A 24,570-nucleotide genomic window follows, 5' to 3' on the forward strand; every position below is an offset into this window, starting at 1 on the left:
TTATCAGATGGCGAGTGTTTGTGTGCGTGTGTGAGAAAGAGGTGATCCTGTGAATACACATGTTCTTTCCTTCTTGTGGGAGTGTCAAGCTAATCTTCATTTGCTCACCACTCGCTCATCCTCGCTGTCGCCTTGCCTCTTCTCTCTCTCTGTTTGTGCAAAGTGGCTTAATTTCTGTAAAACTACCTGTCTTTTATGAGTGCCGCGTATTCCGTAGTCAGTTGTCACTCTCAGTTTTTATACTTAAAGTCCTTGTACACATGTCCAATGGTGTGGTTTAAATCCTCTGAAAATTTGTCTTATTCAATAAATGTACATTTCAGTTATTTTTCTCCCCCACAAAAAAATCCCTAAAGGAGCTCACACTGGATTAGTGCTCCACTTAGTGTCCACACTCCTCAGTGTATTCCTATTGACAAACGAGGAGATCCTGCCCAAAAATCTTGTTATTTGGTTCACTTTAACAGCCCTAGTACATGTGGGCTATATACGTTTGATCCTCCAGAATGTGGGTGATCCAAGAGTATACGCACAACAAATGCACCGCCATGAACATAACAAGCCAGTTACTTCCTGGTTGACGGGACGCATGGTGTTGGGTGTGGGAGTCAACGTCCCTGTATACTTCCTCATTTATTTAGTGAGGCTCTGATTGGCATTCTGGGTGTGTCCGAACACCCAGAATGCCCCAAATATTGTATTGAGAACAATATTTGCCGCTGAGATGTACTGTAGTAGATTGGAAGTATTAAGTATTTTAAAATGGACATACTCAATTAAAGTAATAGTGCGTCAAATTGTAATCAACTTTTTGATTGATTGATTGATGGAATACTTTATTAAACAGTTTGCAAAAAGTACAGAGGTACAGTTATACAATAATGCTAAAAGGGAAACACAAAAGACCCTGAGGGCTGGTTTCCAAGACATGCAATACTGTACAAGGAATCAGTACTTGAGTAAATGTACTTAGTTACTTCCCACCACTGCTTGATTTACTCTGCACATGAACGCTCCCAGTGAGGTTCCCTCGGGGGATACCTCTTCCATATTGTTAGATACGGTTCAGTGAGGTAAAACCATGGAAAATAGAAATGGCATGGTCTCTAAAAGCCTGCTGGGAACACATAGGGTTTTTAAATTAGTACTTGTCCTGCCTAATTGATCAGAGCTGTTTCCATGAAATATGTAATGACCTGTAGACCCAGCAAATATCCCTATTTGAGACTTTATCCCCTATTTGAGACCTTTAATCATTACACTGAGGCCTTGGAGCATGTCCACACTTCACATGTGTTCATATTTCCTCTGTCCATCAGTATGTTTTCAAAGCAAAGCTGCGTGTGTTGGCAGCAGCTTATTTAACCCATTAACACCGGGAAAGTATCTGTGTCGTTTTCGATTTTTGCGTTGGCTATTAAAAAATATCAGAAGTACAAGCTCGCAGCGCGTCACTTTGTGCCTTGTACATCTGCTATTTTTGAACATTTTTGAAAAATCAATTCAAGTGTTGAATAATTTTTTATAACGAAATAGTTTGAGTACTACTGGTTTAGAAGGCATTTGTAGAATTGACCTCAGGTCTTAATGGGTTAAGGGTAATTGTCTCACTTTGATTTCATTAATGCATCAGTGATCCTCTTTCTCTCTATCGCGCGCATGCTCTCTCTCATTCTCTCTCTCTCTCTCTGTCTCTCTCTCTCTCTCTCTCTGTCTGTCTGTCTCTCTCTCCCCCTCTCTCTCTCTCTCTCTCTCTCTCTCATTCTCTCTCTCTCCCTCTCTTTCCCAAATTACCCAAAAGTGGAAACGGAGGTGGTGAACAAAGCTCTGTAAATGCTATGTGCATTCGAGTCTCCATTCATTATCGAGTTGTGTTTTGATCTTTTTTTCTTTTTCTTTTTTTCCCTCCCTTTTAATTTATTTTCCGGAGCTGTGCATTACCATGAGCGAAACAAAGAAATAATGAAACGAACTGAAAGTATGACAGAGGAATAATGCTTGCTTTATTATATCGAGTGTTCTCCGCGTTTGGAGTAGCCGACCACAAGACACCGCCATTATCGCCATTATGCAAATGAGGATTTCTATTACCATAATGACATGCCATTATAAATCATTCAGTGAATATGAACAGTATGTGATTTTAAAGTAAAGCTGTCTCCTCTTCTTTCTGGGGTCACCTGTATTGTTTTGGAGATCTTTCTTGGTTCACGGTCACAAATTGAACTAATAGACGGAGTGCCGACATGAATACTTCTTCATCCCCACTTCCTTCAGTGCTTCACACACCGTCCACTCTCGACCCCCATCTTACCTCCCTCTCCGTTAATTCAATACTTTTACTTCTACTCCACTACATCTCAGAGGCAAATATTGTACTTTTTACTCCAACGACTTTTGATCATTATTACAAAACATATATATTAACCACTTCAGCTCTATATACTTTTCGGCCATTTGAAAATAGCTGATCTGCAAGCTCACAATGCGTCACCACGCGACGCGTTGTGAGCTTGTAGATCTGCTATTTCCAAAAGATTTTTATACATTTTATACATTTGAAAACTTGTGAAATGGGACATTCTGCATATTGAGTACTTTCTACTTTTGGTACTTTAAGTACATTATGATACCAATTCTTTCGTACTTTTACCCAAGTAATTTTTGAATTCCGGAGTATTTCTACATTGATACTTTTACTTAAAAATGTGAATACTTTTTCCACCACTGTCCATTGATCTCCTGCGTTCCCCCATGCTTCATTTATTCTCGCACCCCATCCCACACACCCCACCACAACACTGCACAGTACCTCCACCTCCCCCCTCTCTCCACGCCTGCCTCGATACCTCCTCCTTTTCTCCTCGTGTCCACCTCGTGCTCTCATCTCTCTGGGGGAAGACTCTTCATTAGCAGAAAAACGTTGGTGCATGTTCTGTGGAAATGGCTGTGGCGTGTGGGCATGGCAGCTGCTGGCTGAGACACACCAGCACAGCTGCCGCCTTTGAAAAGAAATATCAGCCATCAAAGATGGAAGTGTCTCACAGACGGACTAGTTCATGATGCGGCTTTCAAGAACTTTTGAGCCAAAAGTAACTTTTGAGCCTCGAGTAAAACAAAACAAGCCTGTCAGGCAGGCGCTGCCTCTTGAGTTTTCTTGTCTTTTGTTTTGTTTTTGTCAGAAAGAGAGGCATTTGCAAGGAATTAACAGAAGGAGAAGAACCGGGTCCATTCACTCTTGTGAAGCAAACGGCGTGATTTCAAGTACACTAAAGCTGGATGTACACTACAAGGCTAAACGTGTAGTGTGAAAGAGGGGAAGTCTGCACACCGTTTAGCTCCCAGTAGATTTTTTTTAATTAAATAGTTAGGCAACGTTTCGACCGCATATGGTCTTCATCAGGTCCCAAACGGTATGCAGACTTCCCCTCTTTCCCTGATGTACGTATTGTTGTCGAGCACCCGATAAGTTGTTTTGGGATGTGCGTGCTTACCCCTGGATTCTAAACGTGTAGTGTGTGCATGTTTAAGATTATCTGATCAAATAATCTTATAAGACTATCCTGTAGTGTGTGATGCTGCCAGATAAAAACAGAGAGACGTGCTGAGGTGAGCGGTGACTTACAGTATCACCGCGGCTCAGTGACGTCATGTTGTAGTTTTCCAACCACCGCGCGGTGAGAGGGTGATCACCTAAAAGTGGAGTATGCGTCCAGCTTTATAGGGGGTAGTGACTCGTGGTGCTATGCATGCCAATCAATCAAAGAAATGACCCAATCACTGATAATGATCACATTGAAGGTTTGGGAGGATTAACACTAACCTGTTTTCCACCCCTTCCCTTTTTCTCTCTCTCTCTCTCTCTGTCTACAGGTCACTCCATCCTCTAAGATCGTGGGTGATTTGGCCCAGTTCATGGTTCAGAACAACCTGAGCAGGGCCGAGGTTGAGGAGAGGGCTGACGAGCTGTCGCTGCCTCTGTCTGTGGTTGAGTTCCTGCAGGGACACATTGGAATCCCACACGGTGGCTTCCCCGAACCACTAAGGACCAAGGTACGGTACTGGAGGATGTGCACGCAGTACACACTCTTAGGTTTTTCTACTGGCTGAATACTGCTCTGACACCATCACTATGGAGATCAGGGTTGCCATGTGCGCTTATTATAAGCGACTTTGGGCTCCTTTTTCTGTGAAGTTGCTTGTAAAAAAGTATTCCTCTATCTCGTATTTTAACATAGTGATACCAATGTAGTGTCTCACGAGAGGTGTGTAAACTACACTAATAGGCGTATGCATGTTCGTATTTATATAAACATATAAATGTATAACATACATACGTATACATACTTCTTTCTTTCCGTCTATAATGACGTGCCCAACATCGTGATGCCAGTGTTGAGTGGTTAGTTAGCATGGCATTAATGTCACCTCCCCTAGGTGTTAGCTTGACACGTTCAGTGCATTTAAAAAATACAATGCTGAGCCTGCATGGTGAAAATGTACGGCCACAGAGTTTCTAAAAAATATAATAATATCACTGTTCCCGCTGAATATCCTTTAGGGATCTAAGCATTGATCTGCAATAAACACTGGGAGATTACAACAGTGTGTGCATACTTTATTTTTATGCTGATTCTCTGTTTGTCCTGCACCTGATCACCAGAGTGCATTTGCATGCATTGCGTTACCTCGCGGTAGTTCAAGGAAACAGTGGTGATTAAGATAGAGAAATCGGCAGGGTCTTCGCACGCACGCACGCACGCACGCACGCACGCACGCACGCACGCACGCACGCACGCACGCACGCACGCACGCACGCACGCACGCACGCACGCACGCACGCACGCACGCACGCACGCACGCACGCACGCACGCACGCACACAATGTGATGAGTACCAAACGACTCATCACAATACTGCATGGAATCTCTGTCAGTTACAGTCAGATACACTGTGTTAACAAATCGATATAAGGTAAATTCTCCCCACGCTTCCCTGTGAGAGCATAGCCTTTTTAAATAACATCGATATGGTTCATAATGATTGTAGAGTACACGTGCGTCACAGAACCGAGCGTTATAATCAATAGTTCTTACTTCTCATAAGGAGGTGATAACAGTTGTGGAATCATTCTGGAGTGCTCTGTATTGGCATTTAATAGTCATTTGGCTTCATTTAGAAGCACTTGTAAGCCAATAAAATCTCTCAGGAATGGTTTGCTTCACTGACTAGTGGCAGTGACCGAGAGCTTAGATGCTCAACTGGTCCTTCTATAGGGGAAGTTATTTGATGGTTCCACAGCATACATATACATAACGTCGCCGTCGGGGCAGAAACCTCCTATCTCCATATTCTAACTTTTTGTGATTTTTTTTGTGTAAATTAACACCCCCCAACACACACACACACACACACACACACACACACACACACACACACACACACACACACACACACACACACACACACACACACACACACGCACACACACACTAGGAAAAGCACTTACGAAGAGATGTAAGAATCAAGAATGTTTGTTACTACCCATGCAGGTACAAGCAACGAAATGTATAACAAAGTGTATGATGTCTGCAAAACACTATGCAACATAAGCAGAACAATTATAATAAAAAAATAAGGTAATATAAGAAGAAGCCTCGTGAAGAATTCAGCAGTAGCAACATCACAACACAATAGAAAAAAAGAATACAACAGTATATACTATAAATGTGCAAATAAGGCATTTGTGCAGATACTGTACCATGCATACTAGCAGCAATAGCAACAGATACCTCGTATTATAGCAGCAGTAGCAACATAAACATAACATTAAAACATATCGTCTCTGTCAGGTGGAAACCTCATTATGTCCGAAACTTGGACAAATCAAAAATAGCAAAAGTAGCAGATCTACGACCTCAAAACGCGTCGCTTCGCGTGGATCTGCTACTTCTAATACATTTGTGTGGTAGTATAATCAGGAAGGGAATTAATTTACGGAAAAACTGAAAAGGTTAGAATATGGAGATAAGGGCTTTCTGCCCGACGGCGTCTGTGGTGCAAAATGTAATGTACACTAGAGCACACATCTATACACCACAATTCCACACTGGATCCTCACGCACACCTGTATCTCTTGTGGAATGCACGTGGTATAAGATGCATGTGAACATGCTAGAGCACAAACAGTACAGGACACACAGTATGCTTAGTTCCACTGGGAATATGCAGTCGTGACCGGATAAGTGCAGATGGAAAGTGAGAGCGGTGAGATGAGTCTTTCCTCTCATCTCTCTCTCTTTACTTCAGTCAAGTTCATTGTTTATGCTAGTCACGCCTGAGAGAGGTACTGTAGGAGAAAGATGCGCCTGCACATTGTGTGTGTGTGTGTGTGTGTGTGTGTGTGTGTGTGTGTGTGTGTGTGTGTGTGTGTGTGTGTGTGTGTGTGTGTGTGTGTGTGTGTGTGTGTGTGTGTGTGTGTGTGTGTGTGTGTGTGTGTGTGTGTGTGTGTGTTCACGCCTCTAGAATCAAGCACCCTCTCTGCGCCACTAAACCGCAGAGCCACGCACAGACATGCATTGGTGGAAAAAGTACTGAAATGTACTCAAAAGTATCAATACTGCAGTGTAGTACTCTGCTACAAGTAAAAATGTACTTGTAAAAATGTACTTGACTAAAAGTACAAAATTATTGGTATCAAAATGTACTTAAAGTACCAAAAGTAAAAGTACTAAAATGTTTGAAAATAGCAGATCTACAAGCTCACAACACGTCACGATATTTGCCTCTGAGATGTAGTGGAGTAGAAGTAAAAGTATAGACAATTGGAAATACTCCAGTAAAGTAAAAGTACCTCAAAATTGTACTTAAGTACAGTACTTGAGTAAATGTACTTAGTTACTTTACACCACTGCAGACATGTGTACCCACACACACCCCTATGCATCTGGCATGAGCACACATGAGCTCGAACGCTTGCCTTCACATGAGAAAGTGCCTGTTTTTATGCCTACATAACTTCTCTCATTCATTTTTCTCTTACACCACAGTTGCTCTCCGCCCTGCTCTCACTCAGTACACAGTCTAGGATATGTTTTTTTCTTCTTTTCCCCACCTGGTAAGTCTGGTTTTTAACAAGAAACAAGGGAAAACTTTGGTGTCAACTTAAAAGTCTTCAGAGCATGGCACTCGGGTGGGCAGGGGTCAAGTTCCTTCCCACCACCACGGAGACTAGGGGTTTGGAACCTCTACGGATAATCCGGCGTTGCCAGGCGTTCCAACAAACTCCATTGCTCATGTTCGTAGGAGGGATAGCCAGGCAGGGAGGATGATCTCCGTCACTCCACTCTACAGCTTGGTTATGCATGGTACCTGTTCAGTGTGGTGTGGAACTAGGGAGAATAGCATGCATTATATCCTTCCGATGAAACTCCTCACAGTCGGGTGAAAAGAAACGGCTTTGACATCACATGTATCGAAGGAGATATATGGTTGTCTTCGTCTCCCCTTAGGACCAACTGCAGGAGTAGCAATGACAAGGGACTAGAATAAACAGGGAATGGGGAATTGCTTTAGCATCTAAATTGGGGGGGGAAAATAAAAGTATCGGCAAAAAAAAAAGTATTAAGGTGCAAAAAGGCACAAAAATAGCAAATGAACTTGTCAGCACTTGCAAATAAGTATGTAACACTTTTAGTAAGGCATAGCAGCAGAGGGAAACAGCCAGAAACCTTCCTCAGCATTTCTGAGACATACAGTGCAGTTTGTGGATGTGAAGTCTGGTTCTAGAATTTAGGACATCATGCACGTCGTCAAGCCCAAAAGTTGAACTCGCTAGGTTCCGTTGACAGGCTCTTTAACCCATTAAGACCTGAGGCCGATTAAAAAGAAAACGTATAAATCCTAACAGTTTTCTGAAAAAACGTATGTTGGTGCTCAAACTTTTTCATGTCAACAAGCTCACAACGCGGCGCAAAGCGACACGTTGTGAGCTTGTAGATCTGATATTTTCACTAGTTTGGGTATAGGCAGAAGAACAATTGCTTTTTAATTTAAAGTTGGATTTAATCCTTTTTGATTGGCTCCTGATTTGGTCTTTTAACAGTGGATCAATCCAAAACAGAATCTGACAAAGTAATCTGCCAATCCGTGTTTAGCAACTGTCTCTAAGTACAGTAGCCTACTACTTCAACACCAAGCTAGGGTTCTATGGACTCACACCACACAGGCAGGGCAATGTTCTTTTATATTCCTTTCCCAAAGCCCAAAGCCAATTTAGATTGTGGATGAAACTATGTTTGTCAACGTTTTTAATAATGTGTAATATTATTACTCAACATTAATAGTAATTTAATAGTATTATTACTCGTCACTGGAAAAAGTAATAATATTACAGTGACACTTTACTTTTAGCTTGTTGCTTCCCAACACTGGAATTAACCTACAGTATTTGTTGTTCAACACTGTTGAGGAATGGGGGTTTCTCCTTGAAATCAGATTCTCCAGGGTGGAATGTCTGACTTTAGCGTGCAACATATGGCCGACACGCTAACTTATTATCACACAGCCATGTTATTTCTGCATGTGCTCCCCATACTATATCCAAACAACAGTAGCAACGCTTCATATGTATGTACATGATACTGTATAAAGGTTGTGTTTCTGTAAGCAGATAAACAACAATGATGAGGTGGGAATAGAGAGGTTAAGAAAAAAGATAGGTTAAGTCAGGGCTTGTATTTATTGAGCATTTCAGTATCACTTCTAGGAATTGTGCTCAGAGTTTCACTAAAAAAGGGTTTTCTGCTCCGCTGTAAACTGAGCATGCGTACTTTGCGTAGGATAGTCGGGGTTTTTGCCATACCGGGTCACAAATTCTCCTACCTCAGAGTAGGAATTAAGAGGCAGTTATGAAGCTTTCAACAACAACCACGTTCAGTCAGGAGTAGCCGTTCTCTTTTGAGAACGAATGAAGTCACGGTTTCATGACAATGGAAAATGGTGATTCATTCTTGTCAGTCTGTGTGGTGTACGTGGGGCCTAAGGGGGCGAGCTGTCTAGAATAGTTTTTGTACGGCCTTCCACCGGTCCCGCGCTGTCCCTCCATATATCCAAAAGATAAGCACAACTTCTTTGTGTACTAAGGAGACCTAGCTATTAGTCTAAAAAAAAAAAATTGCCAAAATTGATAATTCATTATATTTATTGGATTTAAATGAAATGTAGGATAATCAACACCTAACCCACTCACGATTCTTCAAAACATTTGAGTGTATGTGTGCCGTGTGGGCCATTTTCAATTTAGTCTGCATCCATAACCACTTTGATTTGATTGCTATCCACTCACACAATTTCCTATCATCTATGGGGCCAGTGCTTTTAAAATGCTGCCATCTATGAAACTGACAACTCCAGGGCAACCAGCAATATCCATAAATACAGCTTTTTTTGTATTAGGAGACATTATGTTGAGTGGTGGGGAAATAAATGAATGAATCGATTACTTTATTCAGAGACTGATCAAGCGTTGAAATATTCACGCTTTCGCCTGATTCCTGGTGGAGTTAGGAGCTATTTCCTAATAAAGGAACATTGATAATAATAACGCCTCTTCTATGTCTAAAAGTGGGACAAATTCTGTGTGACCAATAATATTTGGGCACCTTGTTAGGACTTGTCTAGTCTACTACATGTCACCATATGCATTTTCGTGTCTTTCTGCAACATTGCTGCTGCACTTGTAGTCTTGCATGTGGTGTGGTCTTGTTGTGTGTGTGTGTGTGTGTGTGTGTGTGTGTGTGTGTGTGTGTGTGTGTGTGTGTGTGTGTGTGTGTGTGTGTGTGTGTGTGTGTGTGTGTGTGTGTGTGTGTGTGTGTGTGTGTGTGTGTGTGTGTGTGGGCGTGCATGTGTGGCTGCTGGCTGCACACGAGGCCTGATGTTAAATTCCATTTTATTAATGAAGCGTCCATGCCAATTGCCAATTAGTTTGCAACTAATAACTCATTGCAGCATGCACTTGCAGTCAGCGATCCCGCACACATGGACCAGCAACCCACACACACATGCTTGGCATGCAATCATGTATCATTAATTACGTGCGTACGATAACTCAAGGTCATTTTCCCACATATCCGTGGCGCTGCATAGAGAAAAGTCCATGATTCTTTCATGAAGGGTTGCTGGTAATTAGTGGTGCCGTAATGTCATTGCATTCGCACACGCGCGTCGTTCATCTCCCACATTATCTCTCTCTTAAGCCGGATTTAGCTGGTGTCGCACACCGAAAACAGACAATCTAGAAGTTCACAACTCGTCGCGACGCGATGCACCGTGAGCTTGTAGATCGGCTGTTTGTTTTGGTCGCACAACACCGCATGCAGCGAAGTCTATCGGCCCCTTTAGTGAGACACACTCCCTCTGAGTGCTTTAGTTGAAAGTCATCGCACATGCTCGCGCACATTAACTCATGCAACACGTCGTTTCTCAGCATGTGACTGAGAATCAGTTAACTTCTATTCCGGAGACTGGTGGTGAGTAATTGGAAGGCGTCTGTGTGGGGGTTTCTGTTCAATCACGCTCCGTTCGCTTTGACTCACGGGCAGACGGAGAGAGAGACGAGAGCAGAGGAGAGGAGGTGAAGAAGACATGGCTCTAAGAGAAAGACAGAGAGAGCAAATAACCTTGGAGGGAATGTTTGTCTTTTATCCCTTTGGTAGTGAAGATGCCCACGCGCACACTCACACACTCACACACACACACCCCCACACACTCACACACTCACACACTCACACACTCACACACACACACACACACACACGTTCATAGCCACACACGTTCATAGACACACAGTCAAGTGGTTTGGGTGGTATAAATCCTCAGAGGAGACAAAATGTTAATGAGCATGGACTCCAATGGGCTGAGTATCTTTGAAGTGCAACACACACACACACACACACACACACACACACACACACACACACACACACACACACACACACACACACACACACACACACACACACACACAGACGAGGCTGCTATCTTTAAACTCTTGTAAAGCTGTGTGACTAATAACATTGCACTGGGCCCTGTGTTGGGAGATTCCTGCAAGCCAACGCACATGGGTGTGTGTGAGCACATTTTTTAGAAACACTTTGGGGAAGCGAAGGCACACATTGACATTGTTACAGTGCAAACACTCACTGGAAAATTATGGCATGTTGAGTATATCATTTAAGACCCTGCGGAACGCCATAAATAATAATAAATATACGATAAATAATGATATTGGATGCACACGGCTATAAAATGCTGCATAGACATATGGGCTAATGTCACACATATTTCAAGCTGCTATGTTTCGCTATGCGATGCACACACAAACACGTAAGAAGTGGTAAGATGGTGCATCATACATCATTCAACAGTGCCAATTAGCATATTCTAACAGATGTATAAACTAAAGCTGTGGCATTTAAAAGTATTTTAACGGGGGGAAAATACACACACACACTCACACTCACTACACACACACTCACTATGTGAAAGCGGTGCAGATTTGCCCATGTTTTTGCCCCAATTTGCCGGGGGGAAAGCCATGTAACGCCTCTGCTTCTGATATCCCCTCTGGTCTTTCATTCGTATCGCCGGTGGGCATACAGTACGTTTTATCCCTGCTGCTGGTCCCACCGAATTAAATACATGCATTTCCCTTTGGGAAATGTAGACTGTCAGATATGCTTAATCCTTTTGTACACTCTCAGAGTTACAGACCCTTAAAGGGGAAGACCACCCATTTTCAATATTTAACTATGTCATTAATATAGCATAAAGGAGTTGTGTGGAAATAAGAAAAATTTTAAATGTTAAAAATTTTAAATGTTAAACCCAAATTGATTTTGGGTTTAACATTGCAAATTACACCATGATGAGTCATCACGGTGTAATTTGCAATGTTAAACCCAAAATCAATCCTCCAGTTCAACGCAACACAGAAAGGGGGGAACTTTTTTCTTATTTCCACACAACTCCTTTATGCTATATTAATGACATAGTTAAATATTGAAAATGGGTGGTCTTCCCCTTTAAGGCGTCTATTTGGAACCCCCTCAAGTAACCCAGTGGGTCCCTGTACCTCACTTTAAGAAGCAGGGAGGTATACATCGGAATACATAGGAATCGTTAAAGGGAACCGTTAAGGATTCTACAAATGCCTTCTAAATCAGTAGTTCTCCCACTTTCGAGATCTTTCAAAACTGTTCAAAAATAGCAGATTTACAAGCTCACAGCGCAAGCTTGTTCATGTGCTATTTGTGAATAGTCAACACAAAATCTTTTGATGACACATATGCTTTCCCGTTTTTAAATTAATAAGATAAGTTAATATCACTATTTAACAATTTAATTCTAATTCTATGTTAACCACATAGTGTCTAAAACATTTTTACATTGTAATTAAATAAAAGGAAAAAAATAAATGACAGTAGTAGTGTTGTATTGTGACGCGATGTGAGCTCGTAGACTGGGCTTTGCTGTTTGTTGTAAGAGTTGTTAGTTGTAAGTTTGAGAACCACTGATTTAGTTCAGACGAAAGTCTTTTGGCACGGTGAGACGTCCTTGTTTTAAACATCGTTGGCAGCTGTCATCGTCGGCCCTCGCCAGACGGGATTAGCGGAGCATCCTGTCTATGTGTCCTCATGAGAGGTCGTCTCAGAAAAATGGCACAAAGCGCCAAGAAAGATTACGGCTAAAACGTCACAACAGTCATTGGAACTCTTTAAACCACCCGCTATGACAGCCACCCTCCCCCATCCAAACCCATCCTGTGTGTGTGTGTGTGTGTGTGTGTGTGTGTGTGTGTGTGTGTGTGTGTGTGTACTTGTATTACTACACTGGTGAGGGCCAAATGTCAATTTTCCTGTTCCTGAAGAGAAATAGTCAGGGGATATTAGCAGAAAGATTTCCAATCTTGGAATAAATTCCTTACCAAAAAAAATCTTCACCAATGTGTTTGTAAAGGTGTCTAGTAACACATCTCACAAAGACTGAAATTCAGTTTCCCTAGGAGAATTTTTGACAGCTGCTGAAAGTTGGGGTACCCACCATTTCCCTGCATTTCCATGCAGGGCAAAACAAAATCAAATTTTAATTCTGTTTTAAGTAGCATGTGAGGGGTCAAACTAGGGTGTTTGTATGATTCTGAATCCATTGCAAGCATTGGTTTTGCACCAAAACCACTCCTTGGGCTAAAAACAGCCCAACCTCAATGGGCTTTTTACACAAAAAGTATACCTGGACAAGGATGGCTATGGCCGTTTTTAGCCCAAGGAGTGGTTTTAGTGCAAAACAAATGCTTGCAATGGATTCAGAATCATAAAAACACCCTAGTTTGACCCCTCACATGCTACTTAAAACAGAATTAAAATTTGATTTTTTTTTTTGCCCTGCATGGAAATGCAGGGAAATGGTGGGTACCCCAACTTTCAGCAGCTGTCAAAAAATCTCCTAGGGAAACTGAATTTCAGTCTTTGTGAGATGTGTTACTAGACACCTTTACAAACACATTGGTGAAGATTTGTTTTGGTAAGGAATTTATTCCAAGATTGGAAATCTTTCTGCTAATATCCCCTGACTAAAAGGCTGTTTTTGTGGTTAAAACCGATTTTTAGATTTTTTTCTCGAAACTCTGCCTTCAATAACTCCTCTTGGTTGAGGTTAGAATAAGTTGCTGTTGTCAATGTTGTTTTTTGTGCCATTCTGGGCTGAGGGGAAGGTTGTTTTTTGTCTTTTTGCTTTCATTTTTCGATCGTATTTTTTCTTTGACTTTTTTGACTTTTTCTTGTTTTGGTGTGTAAAAAGGAAAATGAATGGATGTACTTTGTACACTCTCAATAAATAAATCTTTACAAAAATAAAAACAGATTTTTAGAGATGGTTGGGATTAGGCATTTAGAGGTTAGGTTTAAGGTGAGTTTAGGTTGAGTTTTGCCTGATTTATACTTGGGTGTCATTATAGCCAATCTACTCTAGGTCTTACATTGCGATCTTGTAGATCTGCTATTTTCTGTTTTTAGCCTTACCGTTAACACATTAACTGCCAAGACCGTAGTCCTACGGGCCGTTAAATCCAACTGTTAAGCGCCGAGACCGTAGCCCTACGGGCTGCGGTCTTTTCGCGCATGCGCGGTCCGGGTGCACTTTCGGATTTTTTTTGATCCACTTCCGTTTCCGGTTTGATGACAGGAAATAGAATTATTTGGGATCCGGTTTTGACGCTCACGCCCGCTCCCATTCTACAGACGAAACTGAAACTCAATAGAGCGTCGCAGTTCCCGCCCACTTCCGGTTTTTTTTGGTGCCGGAAGAAAAAACTCAATGCATTTTTCCATTGACATTTCCAAAAATATTCATATCTATTAATTTAAGCCTCGAATCAAGCCATCATGAGAGGACATGAATCATGACCATAGAACGTTTTTTTCTGTGATTTTTTTTTTTTTTAAACGGCAAAACAAAGGGTATTTATTAAATATAGTATATCATATAATTAAATATAAAATTAAAAAAAATCACAGAAAAAAACGTTCTATGGTCATGATTCATGTCCTCTCATGATGGCTTGATTCGAGGCTTAAATTAATAGATATGAATATTTTTGGAAATGTCAATGGAAAAATGCATTGAGTTTTCTCTTCCGGCACCAAAAAAACCCGGAAGTGGGCGGGAACTGCGACGCTCTATTCTCTTCCTGTAGTTTTTTCTCCTCGCATTTCACTGTTTAACGTAATCCGCTCTAACTCAAACATGGATGCCCCGTTTGACACGTGGTTTTCACTGGGAGATACAGGGAGATCGCGCGGATGTAAACAGACCGTGTAGCGCTCAATCTTAAGGATTTTAACAAGATCTATGGCGACATGAAAAAAACAAAAAAACAACAAAAACACCTTGGCACTGGTGAGTACATTATGAGATTAGCCCTTGGCAGTGGATGTGTTAAAAATGGAAAGAAATATACTTGTCCTCAAAAGTATAGTAATACAAATGTGGGACGTGGTGTGTGTCTATGTGAATATGTGTCAGTCTAAAGGAGTACGAGGCTAGGGTTGGGATCCGGAACCGGATCCCAACATTGAGGAACCGGAATCGGTTCCATCATATTAGGATGAACCGGTTTCCTGAACCGGTTTCATCAGTTCATCATCACACTGTCAGAGCTGCTATGTGGACTTCACGTCTGCTATGCAATTAAAATGCCAGTGGTTCTCAAACTTTTTAATTTCAAGGACCACCATAACTCTTGAGAGTGTACAAATGGAACGAAATGGACCGGTGAGGGTCAATTTGTTTCCATTTGTACGCTCTCAGAGTTACAGACCTTTAAGGGTCCATTTGGAACGCCCTCAAGTAACCCAGAGGGTCCCTGTACCCTCACTTTAAGAACCAGTGACGTATATATCGGAATACATAGGAATCGTCAGAGGGAACCATTAAGGAACCGGATCGTTAAGAGGGAATCGATAAGGATCGTTAAAATCCTATAGGATCCCAGCCCTAATAACGGCGTGGCCTCCTGTCGATCATCATGACCATTCCCAAAATATGGAACAACGGTGGATCTGAGATTATGAATTCACAAAGTGTGAAAAATATTCACACACAAAAAAATATTGTCGCTGTCGGGGCAGAAACCTCTTATCTCCATGTTTTAACTTTTTTAGACATATGAGGTTTCTTCATCCGACAGAGACGATATATATATTCGCAATATGTGAAAAAATATTCAAGGATTTACTTCCTTGGCCTATACTGGCAGCGTGCCTTCCATAAGAAATTTGACGCTGATCGGTCCAGTGGTTTACGAGATTAGACACACACACACACACACACACACACACACACACACACACACACACACACACACACACACACACACACGGCTGTATGTGAACGTACGTGCACTCACTAGCTCAAGCATGCATCACGTTGATGCACACATCAATGTCTGTGATGTTTCTTTACCGTACGGAGAGAGGGAGAGTGATGAATTAATAATCAGAGAAGCAGAGAGACGAGGCCAGCATGACAAGAATTCACCGTGGAGGCGTCAGTCAGCATGTAGCAGAGGTGCTACGGTATCTTCACATAAATAAACTCCTGTTAATTAACCTTTTATGCACTATATATATATTATTCTTTCACTTCTTTCCTTCATGCGGCTCCCTCCCCCACTCCTCCCCTCTCAGAATAGACTGATCAGGGTCATTCTAGGGTTGTGACCCAAATATAGGTAGGAACCGGTTTAGAGAGCTCAACTGGCTCCCAGTAGAATCCAGAGTAACCATGACCAGATTGACCATGGTTCATAAGATCATGTGGCGAGGTCCCCATATTTTTAAAGACTTGTTTTACTCAGGTAAACAAAGCACACAATTTTTTCACCAGAGCCAGTGTAGCAGATGTGAGCCATCCTGCTTTTAAAAGTAGAGTGGGCAAGGGATCATTTACTTACATAGGAGCCACACAGTGGAACAACCTTGAAACCAGTGTCAAACTGACAACCAATTTGAGGTATTTTAAGCAGCAGAGACAAAAGCATGTCTATTAGAAAAGATTCCCCTATAGAGGGTCATTAGTCTAGGGAAAGATAAGGGAGCACTTGTTTGTGTGTATGTACAGTAAATATTATTGTCATGTGTTTTGTATTGTAATGTATTGTTAACTTATTGACTGTTAAATGTGAGAGGACCTCAATGGAAATAAGTCTCAGGACTTTCTTGTGTAATCCTCGAACTGCTGTAACCATGTGGTTTTGCTTTTCAAATCAAATCAATCAAAAAGTTTTCCATACATTTTCGAAAATATCAGATCTACAATCTTATATTCACTAGTCGTCGTATCACAAAGTTTAGGGCTTAAAGGAGCAGTTCTCCCCCAAAAAATCTTATTTTCTATCAATTACATACCCCATGAAACCTTGAATTCAAGGAGATTTTTTTCTTTTTGTCGTATTCCTTAGCCAATAATTTGATGTGAGCGTCACCGTCACTTGGGGACCGTGGCAAGTGGGACAACGTTTGGAAAGCCGGCTCGAAGGACCAAAATGTAGTGAATGTAATATTTTATTAATGTGTCACGTTCTCCCTCCGTCCCACTCCTGCAGGTCCTGAAGAACCTCCCCCGCATCGAGGGACGTCCCGGCGCCTCTCTCCCCGACTTGGACTTCAAGGCCCTGGAAGAGGGTCTTCGTGCGGCGCACGGTGATGACATCACCCCCGAGGATGTGATGTCAGCGGCCATGTACCCCAAGGTGTTCCAGGAGTACAAGGAATTCACCTGTGAGTGTGCAGATCCCCGCATTCAAGGAGAAACAATGCAAATATTGTATCTGTGTTACTGTTGGTGGTCGTTGAAATGCACAGCCACGACCACATGCTGTTAAGCTGTTAACAGCATGCTGTTACGCTGCCTTTAATGACATTCTGAAAAAAATAGAGAAGGCAGGATGAAAGTGGCTAATTTAGCCAGTAGTAAGTCAAGTATTCATTCTTTGATCTGAGGGACTTTGTGTTGGATACATTTATGCTCATTCTCAGTTCTCACAAGCTTGTGATATGCACACTAGTACATTGACATGGAAAAAAATCTGATATTAATATAAATCCTCAAATATCATCTGAAGTATTGAAGTAATGAACATCTTCATCACATCATGCTTCCGATCACATGAAGTAGTCTTCTTATCACTGTTTCTCTTTGTTGAATGGATAAAGATGAGGGGAATGAATGCACATCACAGTTAAAGGACGTCTTCACCCATTTTCAACCTATCTTTACATAATTGGTCCTCACTAATGCTCATTATAATATGGCTCCATTTCTGTCTACTCACTCTGTCTCTCAGCGGAGGGCTGTGGACCCGCCTACTAGTGACATCATCGATGGTGAATCCAAGCCAATAGAAACTGCAGGCTTTCTATTCCTGGAAAGTTACAGCATGCTATAATGTGTTCTCACGTTAATAAAAATCGAATTAAAATGTTTTGAAAATGCCTACCGATGATGTCACTGGTAGGCGAGTTTCTGAAGTGTCCATGTCCACAGCCCTCCTATGAGACACAGACCGGGTATACATTTTTTTCTCCTACCGGCTAATGTATCCGGTAGGAGACACAAAGTAGATTATTTGTGTCTCCTACCGGAAATACACACGGTCATCAAATTATTGTCTAACAAAAATAAATCCATGAAATCAAGGCTTCATGGGGTGTGTAATTGATAGAAAATATGTCATTTTTTTGGGTGAACTCCTCCTTTAAGTACATGATATATATTGGATACTGGTCAACGTCAAAGCAGTTGAAAGTGGTATTCAGATAGCCCAGGTGGGCTCCAGCTGAGCCGGATAAAGATTATTCAAATGTTACTGGACTTAAGTTCATATTGACATTTTTATGCAATATGATTAAAAAATATATATGATACATCCACAGAGCTTTAAAAGGGTGTGAAATAAAAGTAATTCTTCCACACCGAAATATTACTATACTGTATGAATATGAAATGATAATTTAAAGAATTGTGTTCCAGGGGGTCCCCAACAGAATTATTTAATATAGCATCCAAATCAGTTTAACCACTTTAACCCTATACAACTAATTGAAAATAATGTGAGAAACATTGACCACAGAAATCTTGTGTGGGGGGCCCCTGGCACTGAATATTTTCAGATGGGGGTCCGCGTCCAAATACATATTACATTTGGGGTCCTTGACATGAAAGATCCACAGGTCTATTGCGTCTTTAAAGCACGATTAAACTTCGGTCGAGGTTTTGGTTGTGTAGTTAGTAGTACCTAACCTGACTCCGCCAGATGGAAGAAGCTTGCTTCACACACACATTTGTTTCACAATATTGTGAACCTGTGAACTCAATACCGCCCGTTAAGTAGTACCTGTAGTACCTTACCATGACGTAACTCCAAATATTAATAATAATATCTTCAATAGCTGCTCTGCATATTCAAAACTGATAATCCAATATATTCTCTGCAGTGACGCAAAACAAGTTTTGTAATTGTATACAGTACATTGGTAGAATCTACTTGGCTTTTGTTTGTTTGCGTGCTAAAAAGTGTGACTTTGAGACTTGTGTCCCCGTGCAAAGTAAGTCGATAGGGAGAATATTTTGGATCAATTTCTAATCTACAGAGCAACCGTTGAAGATATATCATCAATATGGCAAACATCCTAAACTACACAACCTAAACCACTACCAAAGTTGAATTGTGCTTGAAGGCCTGAGCCACATAAAGAATATTTAGCAGATGCCAGGTGTTTACCTGTTACCTAGTGTCTTTGAAGCACTAAATTGTTTTTCTCTGCACTCTACTTACGTGACCATTTACCCTTGTTTGTTTACCAAGGTTCATGGCATTTACTCTGATCTTCTACTTTGGAGTGTCTGCTTAATGCCTAAACTCTCATTCTCTGTCTGTCTGTCTCTCTCACACACACCCCCTCTCTCTCTCCAGCTAACTTTGGTCCAGTGGACTGCCTCAACACCAGACTGTTCCTGGACGGACCCAAGATTGCTGAGGAGTTTGAGGTAAGCTTTGTGCACACCTGAAGCATTTACATGGTGCACTGTACAGCAGAACAGGGTTATTATAGTTGACTAAAACTAACCAAATACCTTAAACTAGAATTGGAAAAACATTTTAGTTAACTGAAAAGAAAATGTAAACAAGGCTTTACAAAAGAACCATAACTAACTGAAACTGTTGTGTGTTCACAACACTAACTAAATCATGGAGAAAATAACACTAAAATGAATCAAATGGTAACTACTGCTGCTAGGCATTATGGGCCCTTATGGGTCCATTTGGTTAGATTTGTTCACTCTCAGAGTTACAGTAAATGAACACGCTTGATTTTACGCACGTGATTTTACGCTTTAGAGACCTAATGGGTGTGAACCAACCACAACTACAGACCAATCCTCGACGTTGATAGCGGAAAAGGCTTTGTTATAATTCAAAACATTTTCTAAGTGTACAATGAAGATGGACATGTCGAAAAACGGTCAGACTATTACCATAAGTACCAGACAGTAGTGTCTGTCTATAATTTTTTTTAATATACCTTGAATAGCTTTTATTTCCCCACCAAACCCACTTTCTCTGATCTAGGTCTCCATTGTCTTTGGAGGATATCTTTAAAAACAGAATTCACAGTTAATTTGGAACCTAAGTTTTCATTTTATTTCTTTTTTTAACTTTCTACTGTCAGCGGGGAATCAAGCTATCCTAGTCCTGACTATATATATTAATGTGAGTTTTAGTGATGAGAAGAGACGCGAATGTGTTCGGGGACAGACCAACAGTTTCAAAGCGTGATGGAAAGTCAGAGCATAATTCTATACCAAGTCGTCTTTAAGCTCATTAGCCTCCACCCCTTCAACGGTGCAGTAAATCAGCATTGTTAAATCATCGTGTTAAAACGACCTCTGTGCGATGCCTGGGAGAGAAGGAAAAGTTTCAGCGTAAAAGCCATTCAAAGTCACCAGCGCTCCGTTCTCTCCCTCCTATCTCTGGAGGAAGGGAGATAACACTGCTGACCTGTACTCTAATTCTCTTTATACTGACTTTCTGTGTTTTAGGGCCTGTTAGAAAAATTATACAGGTATCTAAGAAATACAAGAGATACAGTATTTCTCTGACAATACTTTGTACACGCACGTTCTCAAGGAAAAGTGTGTATTGTTAAAAAGGCCTCTAACCATCTCATCATGATTCCACTGGCTTTCATTTATCATTTCACTGCTTCATCTCTATAATTAAATCCTGAAGGGATTTCCTGTTTTCCGATGCGCTTTGAAGCGGCACATTTTTTGTTTTGTGTTTTTGGCCGCTCATTAGATTTCACATTAGTATTTCTAGAGGCCTCTTTTCTAGACTTTAAATCTTGCGTATCTTTCTTCCAGTAATCTACCTGAATAAACGTTTTTCATCGTCATCGTCAATACTGTTCCTTCGCCAATTCGTCTTGGACCACCACCTTACTGCCGCTACATTATTTATTTCTTATGCCTGCAGTCGTACAATGGTGTTGCTCACCGAAAATAGCCTATGTACAATACAAGCTCACAATGCGACGCATTGTGAGCTTGTAGATGAGCTTTATTTTTGGCTCACGACCCTGGCATACGATGAAGATACATCAGCCTTTAAGGTTACTCTGTAGTTGTGCTTGTCTAATCACTCTGCCCTCGAGGTTTGTTATTTATTGAGTCTCTCTGTGACACACACACACACATGCTGTGACGGAAATGACATTTAAAATTTCCCGAAGGCAGTCGTGTTTAATTAGTCTTTGGAGTTGAGTTCAGAACAGCTGGGAGGTAATTGATTTTACAATTCCGAGGGAGTTGAATGACAGGGAGAAGGCACAACTTGCTGCAACAAAGAAAATACAGAGAGGTGGTGTGTACAGAAATACTACAACAGAGTTTAGAGGAATTGGTACGGTTCAGTGGTCTTCGATCGATTGGACAATTTTGATTTGTCACGAAGCAACTGGCTGTTGTGTTTGTCGTGTTCTTCAGAACCTTGCAGCCATGACGCCGCTTTAATGGAATGAGGATTAAAAAACTGTTGTTTGGTGTAAAGTTATCAAAACCTGAAGAGCGTCCTGTTCTGCAGGGGAAGCACTTTTTGAAAGCCATTGTTCTGCAAGACTTCAAAGAGAGCAGTAGAGAGAGAGAGAGAGAAAAGTATTGCAATTGGAATTATGTTTTCTATTAAGTAACATAATGTCATCTCTTTTTCTTTTATAAAACTGAAAACCTTTCATTCCAGCTGCCCTAGATTTTAGAATGATCGACAGACCTGACATTTCTTTGTAATTTCTGTGACATGGTTGTGATTTCAAACATCTTTACTTTATTTTAAATATATATGTACATATTCTATACATACAGTAATCTGTATATACAGTCTCACAGTCTCAACAAGCTCTAAAGCAGCTCCAGCTAAGTGGAACATTTGTACTGTAGGCTTTCATAGAGATCACTCAGACTTGTACAGAACTTTAAATTCCCAACCCATCACAAATCCAGAACGATAACTACTTCTGGCAAAAGTCAGTCAACAGTATATACTGCTGCTAAGAATATATATTGTGAGTGTGGTGGGTTAGTAGGACAGTCATTAAGCATAATGCTTTTTCACATTTCTAACGGGTTTGTACTTTAACAATATCCCCCCCTGCCTTTTCAAATTCAAACCGATTTTTACATATCAAACTTCCCCCCAGGCTTGGGTTGAAGAAGGAAGAGAATTTATTGAAAAGTTTTGCGGTGTCTCCTGGGAAGATAGTCAAAGCTTGCTTAGGTTGTTTCAGTAGCTGAATAATTGGAAGAGCAATGAAGCACATTGTAAAACAGCCTTGAAAGTATCTGCAGGAAGCCATCCCCCCCACCACACACACACACACACACACACACACACACACACACACACACACACACACACACACACACACACACACACACACACACACACACACACAAACATAAACCTTATGGTTGCCATTAAGTCAAGTCAAACTTTTCTCGTACAGTATAGTGCTTTATTTGTTTTTATATGGAGGTTCAAATAGAAAGTCAGTTCTCTCCACAGCAAATGCAAAATACATACTAAACAAAAAGTGTAGATTTAAGATCATAAGAGACATGCATTCTCTACCAGCTGGACACATTTTGGACATATAGTGACAGAGGAGAGAGACTAGAAAGCTGGGGGAGAGAGAGGTGATGACGGGCGCAGCAAAGAGCCCCGGGTCAGATTCAAACCCAGGCCATCAGCGGCGAGGACCATAGCCCCTATTTATGTGGCGTGCATTCCCACCAGGTGAGCCAGCGGGTCTCTCCCTGTGTCGTGTGGTTTTAAGGTGCCGCCTGTGCAGTATCGACACTAGCTAAACAGTCTTGATGCTTGCGTTTGGTGTGCTCAATATTATCATTGTACGAGTGACGGTGTGTAGACTACAGTACACAATGACTCTCATACCAGTGTTAATTTTGACAGCAAATTTTGATTTAGTTTAGGCCTAGTCATAGTCTTTTGAATGAATGTCATTTAGTTTTAGTCATATTTTAGTCATCTGAAAGGTTTTAGTTTTAATTTAGTTTTAGTCGACTAAATATACAGTTGATTTTGCCGCCCAAAAATTATTTTGGCAGGCTTTGGCGGCGTCGTAATGGTAGATTTTACACTTGGTAGCATGCTGAAAATAGCCAATCTAGCTCGTAGATCAGCTATGTTATATTCGAGTCGGTCGAATAGGCGGTTGTCCAGAACCGCCGATCCGACCGATACGCCCATATATAGGCATATGTTGGAGATCCGAATGTCCAGAACCGCCGATGCCACCGCTATGATCATATACAGTACTGTATGGTCATGCTCATGTATGGGACCAACCGACTTCAAACTCGGTGAGTAACCCGAGGGAGTGGCATGCCATCTCCATATTTGGGCATTAAAGGTATAAGGACAGACAGATACAGAGATAGATTTCCATATAATATGGGCATAAAAAGGGACACAGGTAGACAAACAGACAGATACAGGGATCTCCATATATGGGCATTAAAGGGACATGTGGTAAAGTACAAGAGTTCTCTGAAAGATTCGTAGGCCTTGTCTGAAGAAGAGTTGAAATGTCCAGACAGATAATATTCCTCAAGTCAATTTATTATTTAGTAAAAACAGAGTACATTGGGTCATACATTAGGTGTGGGAAGAGAGGCGGTCTGAGACGAGCTGATTGGATCAGCCTTTGATCAGTTGCCGGTTTGTTTCATGTTATTTGATCAGTGAAACATCCTTGTCTGCGTGTGAGCGGCAGGAAGGGAGTGAAGGCAGTGGGCTGTTGCCCTGTTGGACCTCGTCTTCTAGGTGAAACAAAGGAATTATAATTATAATTCACTCCCAAGCTTAAGGCCAGCTCCCATCTATCTCTTTGTCAGTAGCTGAAGTTCCAGGGAGTTCTTCTTGGACAAGGTTAAGACAGGATAAGATTGCCACCCCTGAGCTCTGTATAATGAGATCAGGCCTATGTAAATACAACTATTGGTCCCGGGGGCCTATAATTTAGTGAAAATTATTAAAATTAAAATTACAGAAATGATACTAAAATGACTATATCCAAGAATATTGGGTCAAAATATACTACAGACAGACAGACAGACGTATTGCGTTCCCAACTTGCACTGTTCCTGATATGCATCGGTCCCCAGTAGGCCGGTGCCGGTCTATTAAATAAATACAGAGCTTTTGTATCAGAGGGAAGAATGGGGATGAGAGGTACAGTCCAGGGCGTGTGAACACCCCACAGAGCGAAATGGAGAAAGAATGAGAGGCAGAGAGAGAGAGCAGAAGATCAATACAAACCTACAGCAGTGTATACTTTACTCTTTGTACTGAGAACAACTTCAGAATATCAATGGAGGCTCAGTAACTGCCATGGCGTGGTGGGGAGAAGGGGGGTAGGCATGCAGAGGGAGGGA

At 41.4% G+C, this 24,570-nt stretch overlaps 1 protein-coding gene across 1 annotated transcript in view; it reads left to right on the plus strand.

Annotated features, from left to right (window-relative positions):
- Positions 1-24,570, plus strand: part of LOC308102440 (pyruvate carboxylase, mitochondrial-like) — a 445,486-nt gene that overhangs the window by 414,182 nt on the left and 6,734 nt on the right. Inside the window, exons 22-24 of the mRNA XM_080452156.1 lie at positions 3,874-4,053; positions 17,162-17,336; positions 19,532-19,605. Coding sequence (XP_080308282.1) covers positions 3,874-4,053; positions 17,162-17,336; positions 19,532-19,605 — 429 coding nt within the window. The remainder of the gene's footprint in view (positions 1-3,873; positions 4,054-17,161; positions 17,337-19,531; positions 19,606-24,570) is intronic.

This window comes from Gymnoscopelus braueri, assembly GCF_963280865.1.
Source record: "Gymnoscopelus braueri genome assembly, chromosome: 15".
NCBI lineage: Eukaryota > Metazoa > Chordata > Actinopteri > Myctophiformes > Myctophidae > Gymnoscopelus > Gymnoscopelus braueri.